This window comes from Micromesistius poutassou (assembly GCF_964030765.1).
Source record: "Micromesistius poutassou genome assembly, chromosome: 5".
In the NCBI taxonomy this organism is placed as follows: domain Eukaryota; kingdom Metazoa; phylum Chordata; class Actinopteri; order Gadiformes; family Gadidae; genus Micromesistius; species Micromesistius poutassou.
The window spans coordinates 1,535,057-1,551,761 of record NC_140275.1 but is presented as its reverse complement, the minus strand read 5'-3'; the positions used below and the strand labels follow the sequence as shown (position 1 = coordinate 1,551,761).

The window sequence follows — 16,705 nt, the reverse complement described above, 5'->3', positions numbered from 1 at the left end:
GTGCATGTGCATCTGTGTGTGTGTGTGTGTGTGTGTGTGTGTGTGTGTGAGTATGTGTTCGTGTGTATGTGTTTGTGTGTGTACGTGTCTGTGTGTGTATGTGCGTGTGCGTGTGTATGTGTGTGTGCGTGTATGTGTCTGTGTGTGTGTGCGTGTGTGCGTGTGTGCGTGCATCTTCACCTGTGAGACGGGAGATGCTAATCAGCTTCGGAGCAGTGTCATTATCATAAAGAGCTGCGTAGCGTTTGCAGCTAACCCAGGTTTTGACACCACCAATATGATAAATTAATACGAAATCTATATAAACTGTTGTTTTGCAGCGGGGAACAAATAATGCAGCTCAGTGCGAGTGAGCGGTTCAAAGAGTCCTTGAGGTGGGCCCAATACAGACGCATAATAAAGCAACACAAAGTAGATCATTATAAATGAGCCCCCTGGTTGATCTTCACTGCATCCTTGTCGTCTTCATGGTCCTCTGTCGTCTGCGTCTCTTATCCGGCATCTGAAGACGCCACATTTGCATTACGGTGACGTTAATAACGCTCCTGCTTCCTATCGGGAGCATGCATATGATCAACCGCTGCTCTTGGAGGACACGCGCAGGGTGAACTGTGACTTCTATGTGCACGGTGCACCACAACGTAGAACGTAGGTGGTGGCGGTCGTACGTGCTGTGTAGCCGTGTCACGGTCACGTTCCGTGTCCTGACAGCTCTGCTTCTTTCTGTTTATTTATTTCAATTTTTTGCGTCTATATCTTCGAGCATTTTACCAGTTCCGTGTTACAGCTGTCATCAGCGCGAAACAGGCCGTGTAAATGCCAGAATGTCAGGGGGCGTAATCAAACTTTTATAAGAATGAAATAAAGTTAAAGAATCCTTTGTGTCATCCCTAAAGCCGACGACATGTGGATGTTATTGCATTCGTTGGCGAATTACTATAGGTTACACGTCAAGAAAAAGAGAGCTTGTCATTCCTTGGCAAAATACGGTAACATTTTGTACCAGAGGTAAATGGCATGCCAGATCGTGCAAGTAAAAGGCGATGTGCTCCAATAATATACAACACGAGATGTTAGTCACCGACCCAGTGGATTTCAGTGTGGGCTTGATGCAATGAAAGTGCTTGTGCTCCAGTAGCTCTACAGTAACAGTGCCATGGTCCACAGCGAATTACACCATGGACAGGGCAGTCACGGAAACCACAGTAGTAGGCCTACGATGTTTTTAAATATAGGTATTTGATTAAACCACAGTTCTGGTGCACAGAGTGCTTTCTTAGTCATTCTGTGCACCATTACAAGACAAAGAAACAGACTGCAAAATGCGTGACTATGCCATCTTCCCCCTACACAATTCTGAAAGAACCAACTGTGGGAGGAGAGGGTAGCTTGGGACTGGATCATGTGTTCGATGAAAGTCAACATTCAAATCCGTCCTACTATTTTAAGATTTATGACGGGGGAAACTGATACTTGTGAAACGGCACAGTCACAGGCATACTGCCACCTAGTGTTGGGAAGAGATGCCCTGGGGCTGACTCTGGCCCCCCACCTCTTTAGAGGTGTAAAGTAAAGTGAAATTTAATGCCTGGGCAACTGCTGCATGTGGGGGCGTCTGGCCACTTCTGCCAACACAACACGTCAACATGTTGCCGTATGCATGTTTTTCCCTTGAAAAAACGAAAGATTTCCAAACCGTTGGTGAGAAGTTAATTTAAGAACGTTTTACATGCTCTGAACATCCACTACACTCCAAGTTAAACATGCAAGCTTTCATTTTGCTGTACAAACAGCAAGAGATCTGTGGTGGAACTGATTGTTGGTGAAATGAATCAGCAATTCAACGGAAAAGCACATTATTCATTACTTGTCATTATAAGACCAAGGATAGATTTGTTTTATTTCTATGATCACTCATAGAAACCCAGCAGCAGGAACCCCTTCAATAGAGGCCAGGGCCAGTCAGACAAAGGACACAGAGAAAGTTGCAATAAAACGGAAGTAAATCCCTCTGATGCCATTTGGCAGATGATTGCTTGATGTATATACCCCCGGCTGGATATTAAAAAGCTCAGATGGGCTGTCCAACTGACAACTTAATCCATTTACTGCAGAGTGAGTGCAGCGCAAGCATGCTCAGGGTGAGCGTACACAAGGCCCTGTCATATGTCAAACAGGCACAACGTGTTTATCTGGGCTCAACGCTTAGGCCTGATTCAAAGTGAAGACCGGAACAGCACCGAGAGAATTAGGCGATGTTTCATCGTTAGTAACAAGGCAATTTCATCGTAAGACAAGCATAAGGTATTGCTAAGTTTATGAAATGGAAGTCAAGCAAATTCTGAGGCATTGGAGGGTAGGCGAATGACCTTTAGGAAAATTACTTTTGGGGAAAAAACGCTCCACCTGGTTATTAATAACGGCATATTGTGTGGTAGGTAGCCCACATTTGCCAATTGCCATGGGGGAGGAAAGAAGGTGACTTTCTTTCTGTCTACAACATTCAATTGAATAAATGTTCATGTTAGCCCATGAACTGGTTATCAGATGTTTAGTGTTTTCTCTTCCTATGTAGAAACATGACACGCGCTGAACCAAGGAAATGCCTATCCCCAGGCAAGACATGACTCCAGACATGATAAAGCAAACACCATTATGCTACTTTTTGTAGAACACACACACACACACACACACACACACACACACACGTGTGTGTGTGTGTGTGTGTGTGTGTGTGTGGGTGCAGAAGACTGCGCCTATCGCCCGTTGGAATTTTACTAAAGGTTAATATTGCCATCTTGTGGCAAATTCACTTCATTGCATACATGTGCAATAGGTTTAGGTCAACGGTGTAGTGTGTAGGCCTAGTGTGTAGGGTTTAGTGACATCTAGCTGAACGGACAGACATGTCTGTTGAGTATGAGTATAATATTCATCCGTTTGTTTTAATTAGTGTATAATTCCACGGAAAGAAGTGAAAATGTACCTTAGTAGAATGAGCCTTTTATATTTACACTGGGAATCTTTTTTTGGCACTGTCGTTGTCTAGGAGTACTGTATTATAATGAGCGATGTTGTGTATGAAATGAGCACTTTAAGTGTCCTTGAAACTTAACACTCTCTCGGAGGCAGACATCCAAACCTTCCGCTGGTTCATACAGAGCTGTACGCGCTGACACAAACCGTGGCGTTATATGTATGTCTCCGAGAAGCTTAACTCTCTCTAGGACATGCCTCATATAGCCCAGTGAGGACGAGCATGCTTAGTCCTTTAACCAAAATAACATATTGAGAGGATTACATAACAGAGTTTCACTTTTTAATCCAAGTGTAACATAGTGTAGCACATGGCAGGTCACAGATCAAGGGGATTTATGAGTGGGTGGCCATTCTTTAATACATCCATGTTTTGGAGATTAAGTTTATAAAGTATTGGAGGTTGATTCCCTGTTCGATAAGTAAAAGAAGGTCACTCTTCTGAGAAAGTTTTAACCTTACCCAAGTAAACATTGACTTGTAGTGTCAACTGCTGCCGAGATAAATGATTCAAATATATAACAGATAGCAATAATTATAGGCAGATGAATGGTTTATGGATGCAATAAGAGGACTTTGTGTTGATGAACGCAAATAGGCCCTCTTTACTACATGTACACTGAACATGGTGACTATGACAAAGACACCTGAATGTGATCGGTTAAACTGATTTGTTCGCAGAGCCGTCAAAAATAGACCTTGGTGAAATTCAAATTAAATTGGATATTTCGCAAAACTGAAATACCTACTGACACCTGAACAATACAGGCCACCGTAATGGCAGAACGGGAGAGGTGAGGGGTTGGATATTCAATTGGCTGCTATCTGCAACCTCACCGCTAGTTGCTCCTAAATTCTACACACTGGACCTTTAAAAATGGTATTGGGTGTTAAAATATAATTAAATACAACATTAGGTAACGTGTTCAGATTTTACATGAGCTTGCACATATGATGCATGTCAACTCAATATGTCACCCATTGCAATAGTGGAATGAGGGGCATTTGTTGAAGGAGGCGTCCAGTGACAGGAGGCCACACCAAATAGATGATTAACCTTTAGGGGTCAAGACCAAGAGGCCTTGCTGTTTGTATCACCAGTAATCAGTGCATGGCTTACATCTTGAGTTGAGTCTACAAGTGTGCAGAGTTAGGTTTTGATTTCTTTAGATTATCGACAAGTGCTTGCCAGAAAAAGAGAACAATTCATTAAATACAAGTAAGGGTGCTGATGAGATTCGAACCTTGGCGCTGGCGGTGCGTGCGGATCTAATTGGTTAAGGACCGACGGTGCACTCCGACGCTGGCCGCTCTGACGCCCGCTGAGCGCCCGCGTCCCGCCATTTTGAAAGTGTACGCAGAGGGAGAGGCAGAGGCGGGGAAATAACCCCCAAGTAAGTTCAAAGTCCGAGCCGAGCCGTGCGGATTGCAACAGTCAACCCTCACCGGTTTGTAAACTTTAAAAACAAAAAGCCATCCAAAGAAAGCCTGTCATGTGCGGGAGAGTCGTTCGTCTATCCTCGTGATTCCGCCCCACCGCCGCCGCCGCCGCCACTCCGCCTCGGTCCGAACCGGCCGACCCGAGTCCGCAGCACCGCTCCGACCCCGGGCCCGACAGCCACCGCACCCCCGCTCTGAGTCCCTCGCCATGGCAGGTAAACGCTCCCAGCTCACCGTGGGACAGTATTAGAACACGTCGTTTCTGTATTTAATGACTCCGTGGCCGTGTCCCTGTGATCGTGAACATATGTAGGAGCGTGTGCCGTGGATGCTATCGATGAGCTGCTAGCTGGCGAGGCTAGCCCGGCGAGCTAGGCTAACGCTGGGTGTAGTTTGTTTGTTAACACTGGCTTCTGATTCGGCGTTAGCAGCTCATCCGTCTCGGCTGATTTAATGCAGTCGTTGTTGGCTACAGATGCCAACATGGTTGTTTTATTGCGGGGCGTTTTGAAGAGCTTTGGGAGTGCCTGTCTGTGTGGCCCTGCTTAGGAAGCGTGAGGATTGTGACTGGATGACTGGAGCCACCCTTCCTTGGTTGGAGGATGAATCGATGAATCGTTCAATGTGTTTTCGTGTTTGGTGTGTGTTTTGCAGGAGCCGGTGGTGGGTGCAACGATGTCCAGTGGTGCTTCTCTCAAGTCAAGGGAGCGATTGATGACGATGTAGCGGAGGGTAAGTGCATGTGGGGCGTCATGGGTTAGCATGGGGACCTGAATGCTCACCATGGATGTATGGGTCGATTGCATTGTGCTAATACGAATGGAGAGAATCTTTCCAGAATCACTGCCTATTTCACTGAACACAGGTTTGCAGAATAGGGCCTGACGTCTAGTCCCATGGATGTCTAGTCGGTGACTCAGAGTCCAAATTCAATCAATGGATTTTGACGGGACATGGCGTGTGGTTTGGCATGTCACAGAATTGCCTGCCACAATTTAGCACCACTACTGTGAGATTTAATAGTTTGGCCTTGTGCCAATATCAAAAGTGTTTCTTCTTACTTGAAATATTGAAAGGCACAACACGAGCGCATTCATACCACGCTCACTAATGCACATCTGGAAGTGTAGATTATTCTTGATGGATTGCATGTTCATTTAAAATCAATACAATAATTCTGCAAAACCATACATACATACTGCAAAGAGAAAATCAGGTTCACTGAGTCTGAGTCTGACTACCCCATTGGGGCTTCCATAAGAACTCACACTATTGTAGATACAGCCTGTAAGATCAATACACATACTTCCCATCTCCATCCTTTGTTTAGTCCCACCCTAATATATATTCACTCATTCAAACTCCCTTTATGTCAATATTAATCATAATTCCACACTGACATGCAAAATGTATTTATAATATTACTATTTTCCTTCAAGAATCTATTCAATACAGGGTATTTTTTTATAGTGATTACATTCAGTATGTCTTCCTGTGCATATCTGCATATAAGAGATATATTTTTGTTAAAAGGGTTGGCAGCAGCTATCTCATGCTGACACCTAAAGCAAACCGGTCCCATGCAATTACACAATCAGTAAGTGGTGGACTTGCCATTGTAGCTATGTGGCTGTTTACAGTAAGCTTTACCTAAGGATGACCCTAAATGTTAGGTTTGCTGAAGTGTCCCCAAACAAGACATTTAAGAGGCCTGGTTGCACAACTCGGCACCACAGTTGTCTAACCACTTTCTTTGGCTTCTAAAAGGTAAATTTGTGGAGTCAAGTTGTAGCAGGCTATGTTTGTTAGCCAAGCAATTAGTATTAGCTTATTTTCATGCAGGAATTTGATAAAGGATCTATTGTTCTGTGGGATTGAACAACAGAGATTATCATTGTAATGATGACCCTGTGTTGCAAATTGCACTTTTAAAGCAAACGTTCATTGCAAAATATCTGAACATGAATGGTTGCTGAACATGAACTACTTTATCAATTCTCACCTCGCGGGTATTTCTAAAAAGGTTTTCCTTTTGACTTTATAAACGATTACAAAACATAGTCTTTTCACAGCAAACCATTTTGCCCACAGGCTTGACCTTGTAGTTGAGCCATCGAACAACCAAATGGTTCTAGACACTCCAGGTTGCACAGACCACAAGAGCACACAATAGCCCTGGAGTGGGTCCACGGGATCAGTGTTAAGATCCCCTCAAGGTTTAGTGCATTGGATACAAAACTGGAAAACCTTTTAATAACTCTGACTTTTGTGCTCGTGATCTGTGCAAATGTCTTTCCCCTCTTGACTGTTGAATGTTCTGTGGATGAGTGGGACACGATGGCATCCCATTGCCTCATACATTTACATTCAGGGAATTTAAATTAGCCAACGCTTTTATCCAAAGAGACTGACAATAATTACATTTTTCAGAAGAACAATATATATCGCTGTCGCTTCAGTAAGGATGTCATACACTTCTCGAGAACCTCGCTCCATTGAAGAGCGCAATGAACACGCTCTGTGATGTTCTGTGTACAATAATCATGCTGCACCATATTTAAAGCACAATATGGAGCAGTAGAGTTAACACAATTCTCCACTGTCTGTCCATGACAGCTGACATCATATCAACTGTTGAATTCAACCACTCGGGGGAGCTGCTGGCTACCGGGGACAAGGGTGGCCGCGTCGTCATCTTCCAGCAGGAGCCAGAGGTAAGCCGGTGTGACTCACCGCCGCCACCGCTCATCACATCCCTCCCGTCTCCTCCGAACAACAGCCCTGTTCGTCCACACTCGCCATTGCCTCCCGAGTGATGTGTGTTCACGATGGCTCTGTCTCGTCGTTGTTGTCTGTAGAGTAAGAACCAGCCCCAGTGTCGCGGCGAGTACAACGTGTACAGCACCTTCCAGAGCCACGAACCCGAGTTCGACTACCTGAAGAGTCTGGAGATCGAGGAGAAGATCAACAAGATCCGATGGCTGCCCCAGAAGAATGCCGCCCAGTTTCTTTTGTCCACAAACGGTTGGTTGAGCAGCGACTGCCTTTTTGCATTTCTAAAGTAGTGTTAAATATATATATATATATCGCACCTCTGCCTTGGAGCCTAATCTCTCTTCTGATCTTTTGTCACACAGACAAAACCATAAAGCTTTGGAAAATCAGCGAGCGAGACAAGCGACCGGAGGGCTACAACCTGAAGGAGGAGGACGGACGCTACAGAGACCCCAACACCGTCACCACACTGCGGGTGCGTGTTTACACAGGGATGACTCAATTCTCACTCACACTGTTTACCATTTTACTATTTGGCCGACCCTTTAGTCCAGAGCGGCTTACAGTGAATTGAGCTGCATGTCACTAAGGAGCATATGAGGATGGGACACGGGACAGCCTTTTAGCTGTAAGCGGCACAGCCTAGCCACTACACTATCCTGCTCCTAAATCCATGCATTGTTCTTTGAAACACATTCTCTCGCCTGCCAGTAATGCGGTTGTGTGTGTATCCTGTTGGTATCCTCCGACAACCTAGCCCTATAAACTAACCGGTCGTGGTGTTTGCGTTGCTTCCTCAACCCACGCACACCTCGTGGTATGTTTTATTTACGACTGTTAGTGACTGTGTCAACGTCCCTCTGCCCTCCAGGTGCCCGTGTTCCGTCCCATGGACCTGATGGTGGAGGCCAGCCCCCGGCGCGTGTTTGCCAACGCTCACACGTACCACATCAACTCCATCTCTGTGAATAGCGACTGCGAGACATACCTGTCTGCGGACGACCTCAGGATTAACCTGTGGAATCTGGAGATCACCGATCGCAGCTTCAGTATCCTCTTTTCACTATTAACTTTTAACCCTATGTGTTTTCAATTGTGTGTGTGTGTAATCTCTCACCCTGGCTTCTGGAAGCTTGTCCTTTGGTGAGACACACACTGTGAAATGAAGTGTTTTGGGTGGTATGTGGCCCAGGAGGTAGAGCGGGATGGCTGGTAACCAGTAGGTTGCTAGTTCGAGCCCTGGGTCCTCCTAGCTGTCGAGGTGTCCCCTCCTCACCCTTACCGCTCCTGACGAGCTGGCTGTCGCCTTGCATGGTTGACACTGCTGTCGGTGTGTGAATGGTTGAATGAATGGTTGGAATGTTAAGCAATATTGTAAAGCGCTTTGAGTGGCCACTGGTTACAAAAGCGCAGTATAAATGCAGTCCATTTACCATTTTGGAGTCCTTGACCTGAACCCCTTCAGACATCGTTGACATAAAGCCCACCAACATGGAGGAGCTGACGGAGGTGATCACCGCCGCAGAGTTCCACCCCAACCAGTGCAACACCTTCGTCTACAGCAGCAGCAAGGGCACCATCCGGCTCTGTGACATGAGGGCCTCTGCCCTCTGCGACCAGCACTCTAAGAGTGGGTGTTTTTGCTTTTGCATTTACATTGAGGGAATTTTGAAGACGTTTTTATCCAAAGCGACTTCAATAAGTACATTTGTCAGAAGAAAGAGAAACAATAATTTATTTATCTTTATTTATCTGCAACAAAGATAGCTAGCGGAAGATGCTACACCATGACAAGTACTATTTTTTAAAGGTCCCATGGTGTGACAATTTCACTTTTCACATTAAGTTGAGTTCCCCTAGCCTCCCTATGGTCCCCCAGTAGCTAAAAATTACATTAGGTGTAAACCGAGAAGTAGCTATCTTACGTCGTCTTTGAAAAAAAGATCGCTGAAACGCTTCGATGTGTGTGTGTGTGTGTGTGTGTGTGTGTGTGTGTGTGTGTGTGTGTGTGTGTGTGTGTGTGTGTGTGTGTGTGTGTGTGTGTGTGTGTGTGTGTGTGTGTGTGTGTGTGTGTGTGTGTGTGTGTGTGTGAATACACACACTGTAACGCAAGTGTTCTTTGATATTTGGATAACCGTTCTGCTGTTGGTGTTATGGCGCATAACACGCAACACAATAACGCAAGCTTGCATAAAGCTCCCATTTGGTGAAAAGACTAGACTGCGTCGGGTTGGTTGAGAAGGAATTGGGAACTGCGACATGGAGGAGAAAAGCATTGTTGCCCAGAATTGTCCGTCGGGGGCAGCCAGCATTCAGCAGCCAGCCCCGGGGGCGGCCAGCGTTCAGCGGGGCTCCGACGGACCGCTGCCGTGGCAGTGGGGCTGGGCGGGCGACCTGGGCAACAATCCTTTTCGCCTCCATGTTGCGGTTCCCAATTCCTTCTCAACCAACCCAACGCAGACGACCCCGGGCAACAATCGCGGGCAACAATCCCCTTCTCCATTTCGCGGCCTGTACTTAATATTGACGTGGAAGAACCAGAGGCGTCTGAGAACCCGACGCAGTCGTTTCAGAGTCATAATATCATCCGGAGGCGCAAACAGCTTTTGACCATGATAATATATATTATATTATATAGATGATATTATTTAGATATAGAGCTCCAGGACTCCCGCCGGAGCACCCGGAGTGTTCAGTGTTCCACTGTAAACACTAGCGCATGGTACCGTGGCCGCAAGCTGCTCAGGGCCACACCCCCACCCTCCACCTTGACCCGCCTCTAAAAACGGCGTGTTTGTGGAGTGTACATTATGGGACTGGCTCGTAGTGGCTGTAACTCTGCACCAAGGCTGAATTTCTTGAACGTCTTCAAGTACTGTATTAGGGGCCCACTAATACCTATATTAAAGCATCCATAAAATAGCATGCCATGGGACCTTTAAGTGCAAGGGCGTACAACATATATTAAGGCTCCTAACCCTAGATTTTTGCCCTAACCCTAGATTTTGCGCGTTCTTGTGTAGGGGTAGGGTGTCCCATTACTGTAGGGAGCAGGGTGAGTGCTATTTTGCCCTTATAATCAACCCTCAAAACGTAGTGAGGTCCGATGCAGGCTTAAAACAAAGTGGAACATTTACTGTTGTGGGCACTCCAAACCAAGTGGAAGTATTAAGGGGGGAGAAATGGGACAGGGCCTAAGTGCGTACATTAAGTGCAAGGACGTACAACATACAATAAGTGCGTACGTTAAGTGCAAGGACGTACAACATACAATAAATGCCAGGACGTACGTGCCAGGACGTACACTTTGCCTCGGTGAGAAATCTGCGTGTCCTTAAATCAGGTTCATGTACCGCGAATAAATAATAATCTGGTAAAAAAAAAAACTAAAACAAGCAGAACATGTGTGAACATCTTTGTACGCTGCCTTTTAAGTGACTCACCAAAACGTTTTCCTCCTCTGTTCAGTGTTTGAAGAGCCAGAGGATCCAAACAACCGTTCCTTCTTCTCCGAGATCATCTCGTCGATCTCCGACGTCAAGTTCAGCCACAGCGGGCGCTACATGATGACCAGGGACTACCTGTCCGTCAAAATCTGGGACCTCAACATGGAGACCAGGCCAGTGGAGACGTATCAGGTGTGCATCTATATCAATAACGAGGCTGTTCTCTCTGTACATCACAATGTCTCAATCCTTCCATGGGCCCATGCAGGGTATGAGAATGTTTTTCTACCAAATAATGGATGAGGCGCCGCTGTAAAGCTGTTGACTTTGCTGTCACTTTCCCCCATTAGGTGCATGAATATCTCAGGAGTAAGCTGTGCTCCCTCTATGAGAACGACTGCATCTTTGATAAGTTTGAGTGCTGCTGGAACGGGAATGACAGGTGAGCCGCTGTGTGTGTGGGTTTGTGTTTTTATGTGTAGACGATCATCAACACAAACCCGTCTGTTCAGTGTCGTTGTCTAGCCGAGGCCTGCACAGGAATTTATGTTGCCATTATTTTGTTTTGGCTGGTGGCTGAAGTGAAAACTATTCCATTATGCACAATATGTTAAGTCTCTAGGAGGGTTTGCGGACAAAAAAAACAACTTGTGAATGGAATATAAAAGGTAAATGGCCAATGATAGTAGAGCAGGTCAGAGACATTGATATTGTAAGTATTCTTGCCTGAAGTCATGTCTTTAGTGGGTGTTGTTGGCCTTTTTAAAGCACACCTCTTAAGAATAAGTGTTTATGGTCCATATCATTAGAAATTTTGACCTTTTCTAAACCGATTGAAGCTTATAAAAGTCATATTTTATTTCATAGCTCCTCAAATCGGTGACCTTATCTGAAAGGTTATCAAATGCTTGTAAGCACACGCAGCCTAAAACGGTCACGGCAATGCTACACACCAAAGCACCAAATGTAACACCTCTTTGCCTTTTTTTTTGTATTTTCCTTTTATGGTATTCCTTTGCGCACAATAGCGCCTGTATGAGAGATTAAATCATTTCAAATGACAGATATATTTATGTGCATAATATTATATTACAATTCGCTATTCACTCTTGAACTCTTGGTGAATAGCGAATTGTCCTGCCGTGCAATTTCATCAAAACGATGCCAAACCTATTCTCTTTGTGATGATTGGAAGTAGGCCGCCTCTCTTACTAAGGAAGCTAAAATACTTTTATTCTACATTGAAGCTCTGCCTCAACCATCAGACTCAGAGCGATGAGTGGATCTGAAAGTCACTGGCGTCCAAGCAGCAGTCCTACGTGATATTGTCGTTTTGCTTTTGAGTTATTAAAATAGCTATAGAAAGGAAAAGGGTTCCATTGGAAAAACACGATTCTGTAGCAGTGGTCTATGCCAGGTCCTATTCAGCCAGGGAAAAATTTGCCCAATGAATGGACTTTTACAGGCAGAGACGGCACCAAAATGGGCCTGTCTCAGGGCCAGGTACAAGGCATCTAATCTGACTGGTGACAAAGGTAGAGAAATCATTTGCTGTTCAGGTGAACTTGAATAACTTAACCTCCCACCACTTTAGATGCACACAGAAAAATCGTTGGCGTTCCCGTTCACTTGGTGATACAATCTTTTTAATTAGCTGAATATATCCAATCGGCTTCAATAGGCTTTATTTAGGACAGTTTCTGGGCTGCAGGTTTTTTCAGAAAATTCTCAATTTGGGGAATTTAATTACACTATGAAGGTAAAGCAACAAGGAGGCAATTCCCTAGCTGTGCAGATAATCAACAAGCCAAAGGTACCGCCCAAGCACTCCTCCCCGTTCCATCTTGCTGCTGTGGAACGGGGGGGGCAGCATGTGAACACAGTGTTTACGCTGAGGAATGGAGAGACTAGAGTTAGGAGCGGTTACTTGATTTTGTTAGTGGTGACCGTCGATCAACGATGGTCAGACGATGATCAGAATGAATCTGTAGTGGCCTACAGTGGAGCTATTTTGGAGGGTGTGGACGTGCATTGCTTACACGGTCAATGCTGAATCGGGACCCCCGCTGTAGAATATTTAAACACTTGATATTTTGGGCAATAGGCATATTTATAATTAGATTACCTTTTATTGTGATGCATCAGTCCTGAAAATCCTCATCGGCCTCCTAACAGGAAGAGAATTTGCATTCAAACGGATCAATGAAATAGAAATATTAAAATAATATTTATAGAATATAAAAATAATAAAGTATATATATAATATTGTGGAAGCAAAAGCATTGGAATGTTTTATTTGTAATCTCCATCATCGAATGACTTATGAGTCGATAACCATTGTATGGTTATTTGTCGGGCCCTCACATGATCCCTCCTACTCTAGTCCGGTCCTTATCGGCTGGCGACAGAGCCCTGTGCCACTAGTTCACCAGTTTCCCTCCCAGTGAAACGGCACGCGTCCATACAAGTGGTGCCTCTCTCTCTCTGTATCCGCATGCTCCTCATCCACACCACTCAGCTCTCTCCCTGTTCCCCCCCACAGTGTTGTGATGACAGGCTCCTACAACAACTTCTTCCGGATGTTCGATCGGGGCTACCGGCAGGACGTGACCCTCGAGGCGTCCCGGGAGAACAGCAAGCCCCGCTCCGTGCTGAAGCCGCGCAAGGTGTGCACAGGTGGGAAGCGCAAAAAGGATGAGATCAGTGTAGATAGTTTGGACTTTAACAAGAAGATCCTCCACACGGCCTGGCACCCCCTGGACAACATCATCGCCGTGGCCACCACCAATAATCTGTACATATTCCAGGACAAACTGAACTAGTGTTCCATGAACCCTCCAGATCCCAGTTTCTGCTTAGCCCTACCCTACCCAACCACACCCAGCCCCAGCACTCATATATTCACCTAGACAATGTGATCCGTTTTTGATGGCTTTCTCAGGCTGCATCCCCTGTGATCTGCCCCCCAGCTGATTTTTGGATTTGCATATGTATAAGCCCGGTGCACCCTGTGAATGGTGCAATCTCTTTCTTGCTGCCGTGCAATACCCTCCATTGGGGCCAGCACAGGTGCATTTCCAATAGTGCAACCAATATCTGCATGTGCAGAGCTCTGGGTCCTGGGGCCAGACTCTGGGGATCCGGCCTGAGGGGGATTCCCCTGTTAGGAGCACACCACAGCCCTTGTCCACCAACGCAGTTCTTTTCCACTACATCCCAACCAAAAGGGGAATGATGACGATTGTGTACAGTTATTTGGCTAGGTCAATATTACTTTTTATTTGGTGCCATCATGACATTTTTTGTATGTCGTAGATACCAAGTTTAGATTTTATTTTGCAACTTTAGCGCTTTTTTGTTTATTTTCTTTCTTTTGTCATGTGTTTTTGATATTTTCGTCTCACACTTCTATTTGTTTCGGGCCTAGAACACTGGAAAATATAATCAGTAAACACTCCATATTGTCCCTGATTCATTAAATCCAGTTGCCACGTTAGGGTGCCCCACTACCCCAATTTGTACAGCGCACTACCATTCAACACCGGCACCACAATGCAGGACGGGTTGCGAGGCCTGGGAGAAGGATGACTAGCGATCCGGATGATGGCTGTCCTTTGAAAGGTTTGAGGTTAGATCTGACACGCATGGTCCCTGTGGTGCACGGGCTGCTGGGGTCCGGCAAGCACACCCAGGGGGACCCCTGTGTGACGTTTACCCTCACACTTTGGAGGACAGCCATGACACTCTCAGGACTAAGTCTGTTGTACACGGTCACTGTAGAAGGTCTTAAAGTGGCTTATTTCTGTGTTTGCGTGGCGGGTTAGGTTGCCAACATCTCTACATAGCCGCCTGTCATGGTGTTGCCGAATAAGTGGTTTACTTTCTTGATGTTTTTTTCTTTGTGCGAGTTTATGATTTTGTACTGTACCAGAGAAAAGTCACCATAGCCGGTTTATTTTTGTATACAAATTAAGGTAATAGGCTTACGGTCTAATCACTGTAGTTTTAAGGCGGTATGTTCTGGAAATATTTGTATGTGGAAGGACGTTTGCTTTACGAGATGATCACTTGTGTCATTGGAGTGTTGTTCATCCTGCAGGCAATTGGTTGACACCTAAACAATGTGTAACGAAATAAAGGGAGTCTGTTTGTTATATTGGATGCACAAACTAAATTAACATACTGTGTCCGTACAGCCGTGGTCATACGCACTAAATTATTTTCTTTTGAATTTGGCTTACTGTAATTCAGATTTTGTGGAAACTATTTGGGATGCCTTTGAGTTAAAATTAATTTGGATCTTAACTTAAAGTTTGATTCGTGTGCCATTTTTGTTTCTGGATTGGAGAAAAATGCTTGCTGAAAAAGGAATAATAATAATAAAATATAGGCTTTTGTTGGCCTAAACAGGAATGTCACTCTTATCTACCATATATCCAACCAGATTGCTCTCAAAAAACAGTGGGCCTAATTCGATAGTATTTGCCACATCCTCGCAACTGAATGGATTATTCAGTCACACTATGCCTCCAGCTGTTCTCAAGTCACATGGGTAAATCATGAGTTATATTTTCCTTATGGGTGATAATAGTGTACCATTTATTAGGCTATTCTAATATAAATGTGCTTTCAGTCCTTATTTCCACCCATAAGAATTGCCAACAATTAGCCATGCTCACTTTATGTAATCCATATAATGGTGCTCTACCAAAGTCAGTCTTCTGGCCCTGGAGATGTGCTCAAGTCATTGATGCCCTCAGTCTTCAAACTGTCTTCTGGAGACTTTCACATACAACACAAGTACCGACTCGTCCATTTCATCTCATTCCATTTTTCACACTGCTTGGGAATCGTATAGCCTGGCAACTGTTTATTTTTCAACGGTCACTGGGTAAAATGGTCACTGAAATCCGTCAATGAAATTGTTTCAATTTGTTAACAGCGTTTTGTGAATTGGGTTACGACTGAAATGTGATTTTCTTTTTGGGTTCTCTATAGATTGGCAGTCACATTGTTTTCACAAACGCAGTATTGCTAAAATAAAAAGAAACATGTCTCCACCAAATCACACTCGTTTTCAGATTGGCAAGATTTTTCCAAATTTCCAAATTAAAAGGCAAGCATGCAGTTAACATGCGAGGAAATTGTCCAACCTTATGATGGAACGGTTAGCACTGTATCTAATCAATAGTTGCTAGAAAAAAGGTTTCCCCCACCGTCACATTCAGTATTTGGTCTTTATTATTTGGCCATTCTTATGCAAGGTTTTGATGGAAGATCTTGACCAAGTGTAATGCAGAGGAACCCTATTGCCTTTCTCAGAGCAATGACTACTAGATAATCAAATGGTTATTTCTTGAACTCTCTGGCAGACAGGAGACTACTCAGGGGAAATCGTTGCTGCTGACCGGTCGAAACCTTGTCTCTTTAATATGTGAATTTTTTTCAGGGGTTTAGAAAAACTGCCTTATTTTCAGTTTGGGGATGCATTCTTGAAATTGATTTTAAATGGGGTTTGTGAGCACTGGACCGAGGCAACTTATATACACCAATAGAGGACCACACAACCTCCATTTTAAGCAAGATTCAACAAGAAAAAAAATCCTGATTGGATTTCTGGTGTTTTTCCATGGCAGCATAATATAAGTGTATAATGTATGAGTCAACAACGAAATGCACTTTTATTTGTGAGGATTTAATTGATTTGTATGTTTGGCTCGCTAATAAAGATTTAAAGGTATTTGGTGATGTGTTTAAAAACAAGATCTCAAAAAAATGTTCAGATGTATAGCTCTGTCTGTTAAACGAAATAAAGTTAGAGGGAAAGAAAGATTCCCAGATATGAATTCTGAATAATATCTTTTCTTCTAACACCAAAATGATCATCAGTTAACATTTGACTTCTTTAGCCTGTAACTAAAGTGGATTACATTTTTAAATGCATTTCTCTATTATTATTATTCTATTATTGTATTCCTCGTACAATGGTTCATTCAGTCTGATCCAGC

General features: G+C 44.4%; 1 protein-coding gene across 1 annotated transcript; it reads left to right on the top strand.

The window, feature by feature from the left end:
* Positions 1 to 4,418: 4,418 nt before the first annotated feature.
* On the top strand, positions 4,419 to 16,437 carry ppp2r2aa (protein phosphatase 2, regulatory subunit B, alpha a). Its single transcript, XM_084468525.1, has 10 exons — positions 4,419 to 4,691; positions 5,131 to 5,208; positions 7,093 to 7,190; positions 7,335 to 7,500; positions 7,614 to 7,726; positions 8,123 to 8,300; positions 8,717 to 8,881; positions 10,720 to 10,889; positions 11,048 to 11,139; positions 13,240 to 16,437. The coding sequence occupies exons 1-10, from the start codon at positions 4,685 to 4,687 to the stop codon at positions 13,517 to 13,519; spliced, it is 1,347 nt and encodes a 448-aa protein (XP_084324651.1). The 5' UTR covers positions 4,419 to 4,684; the 3' UTR covers positions 13,520 to 16,437.
* The last annotated feature ends 268 nt before the right edge of the window (positions 16,438 to 16,705 follow it).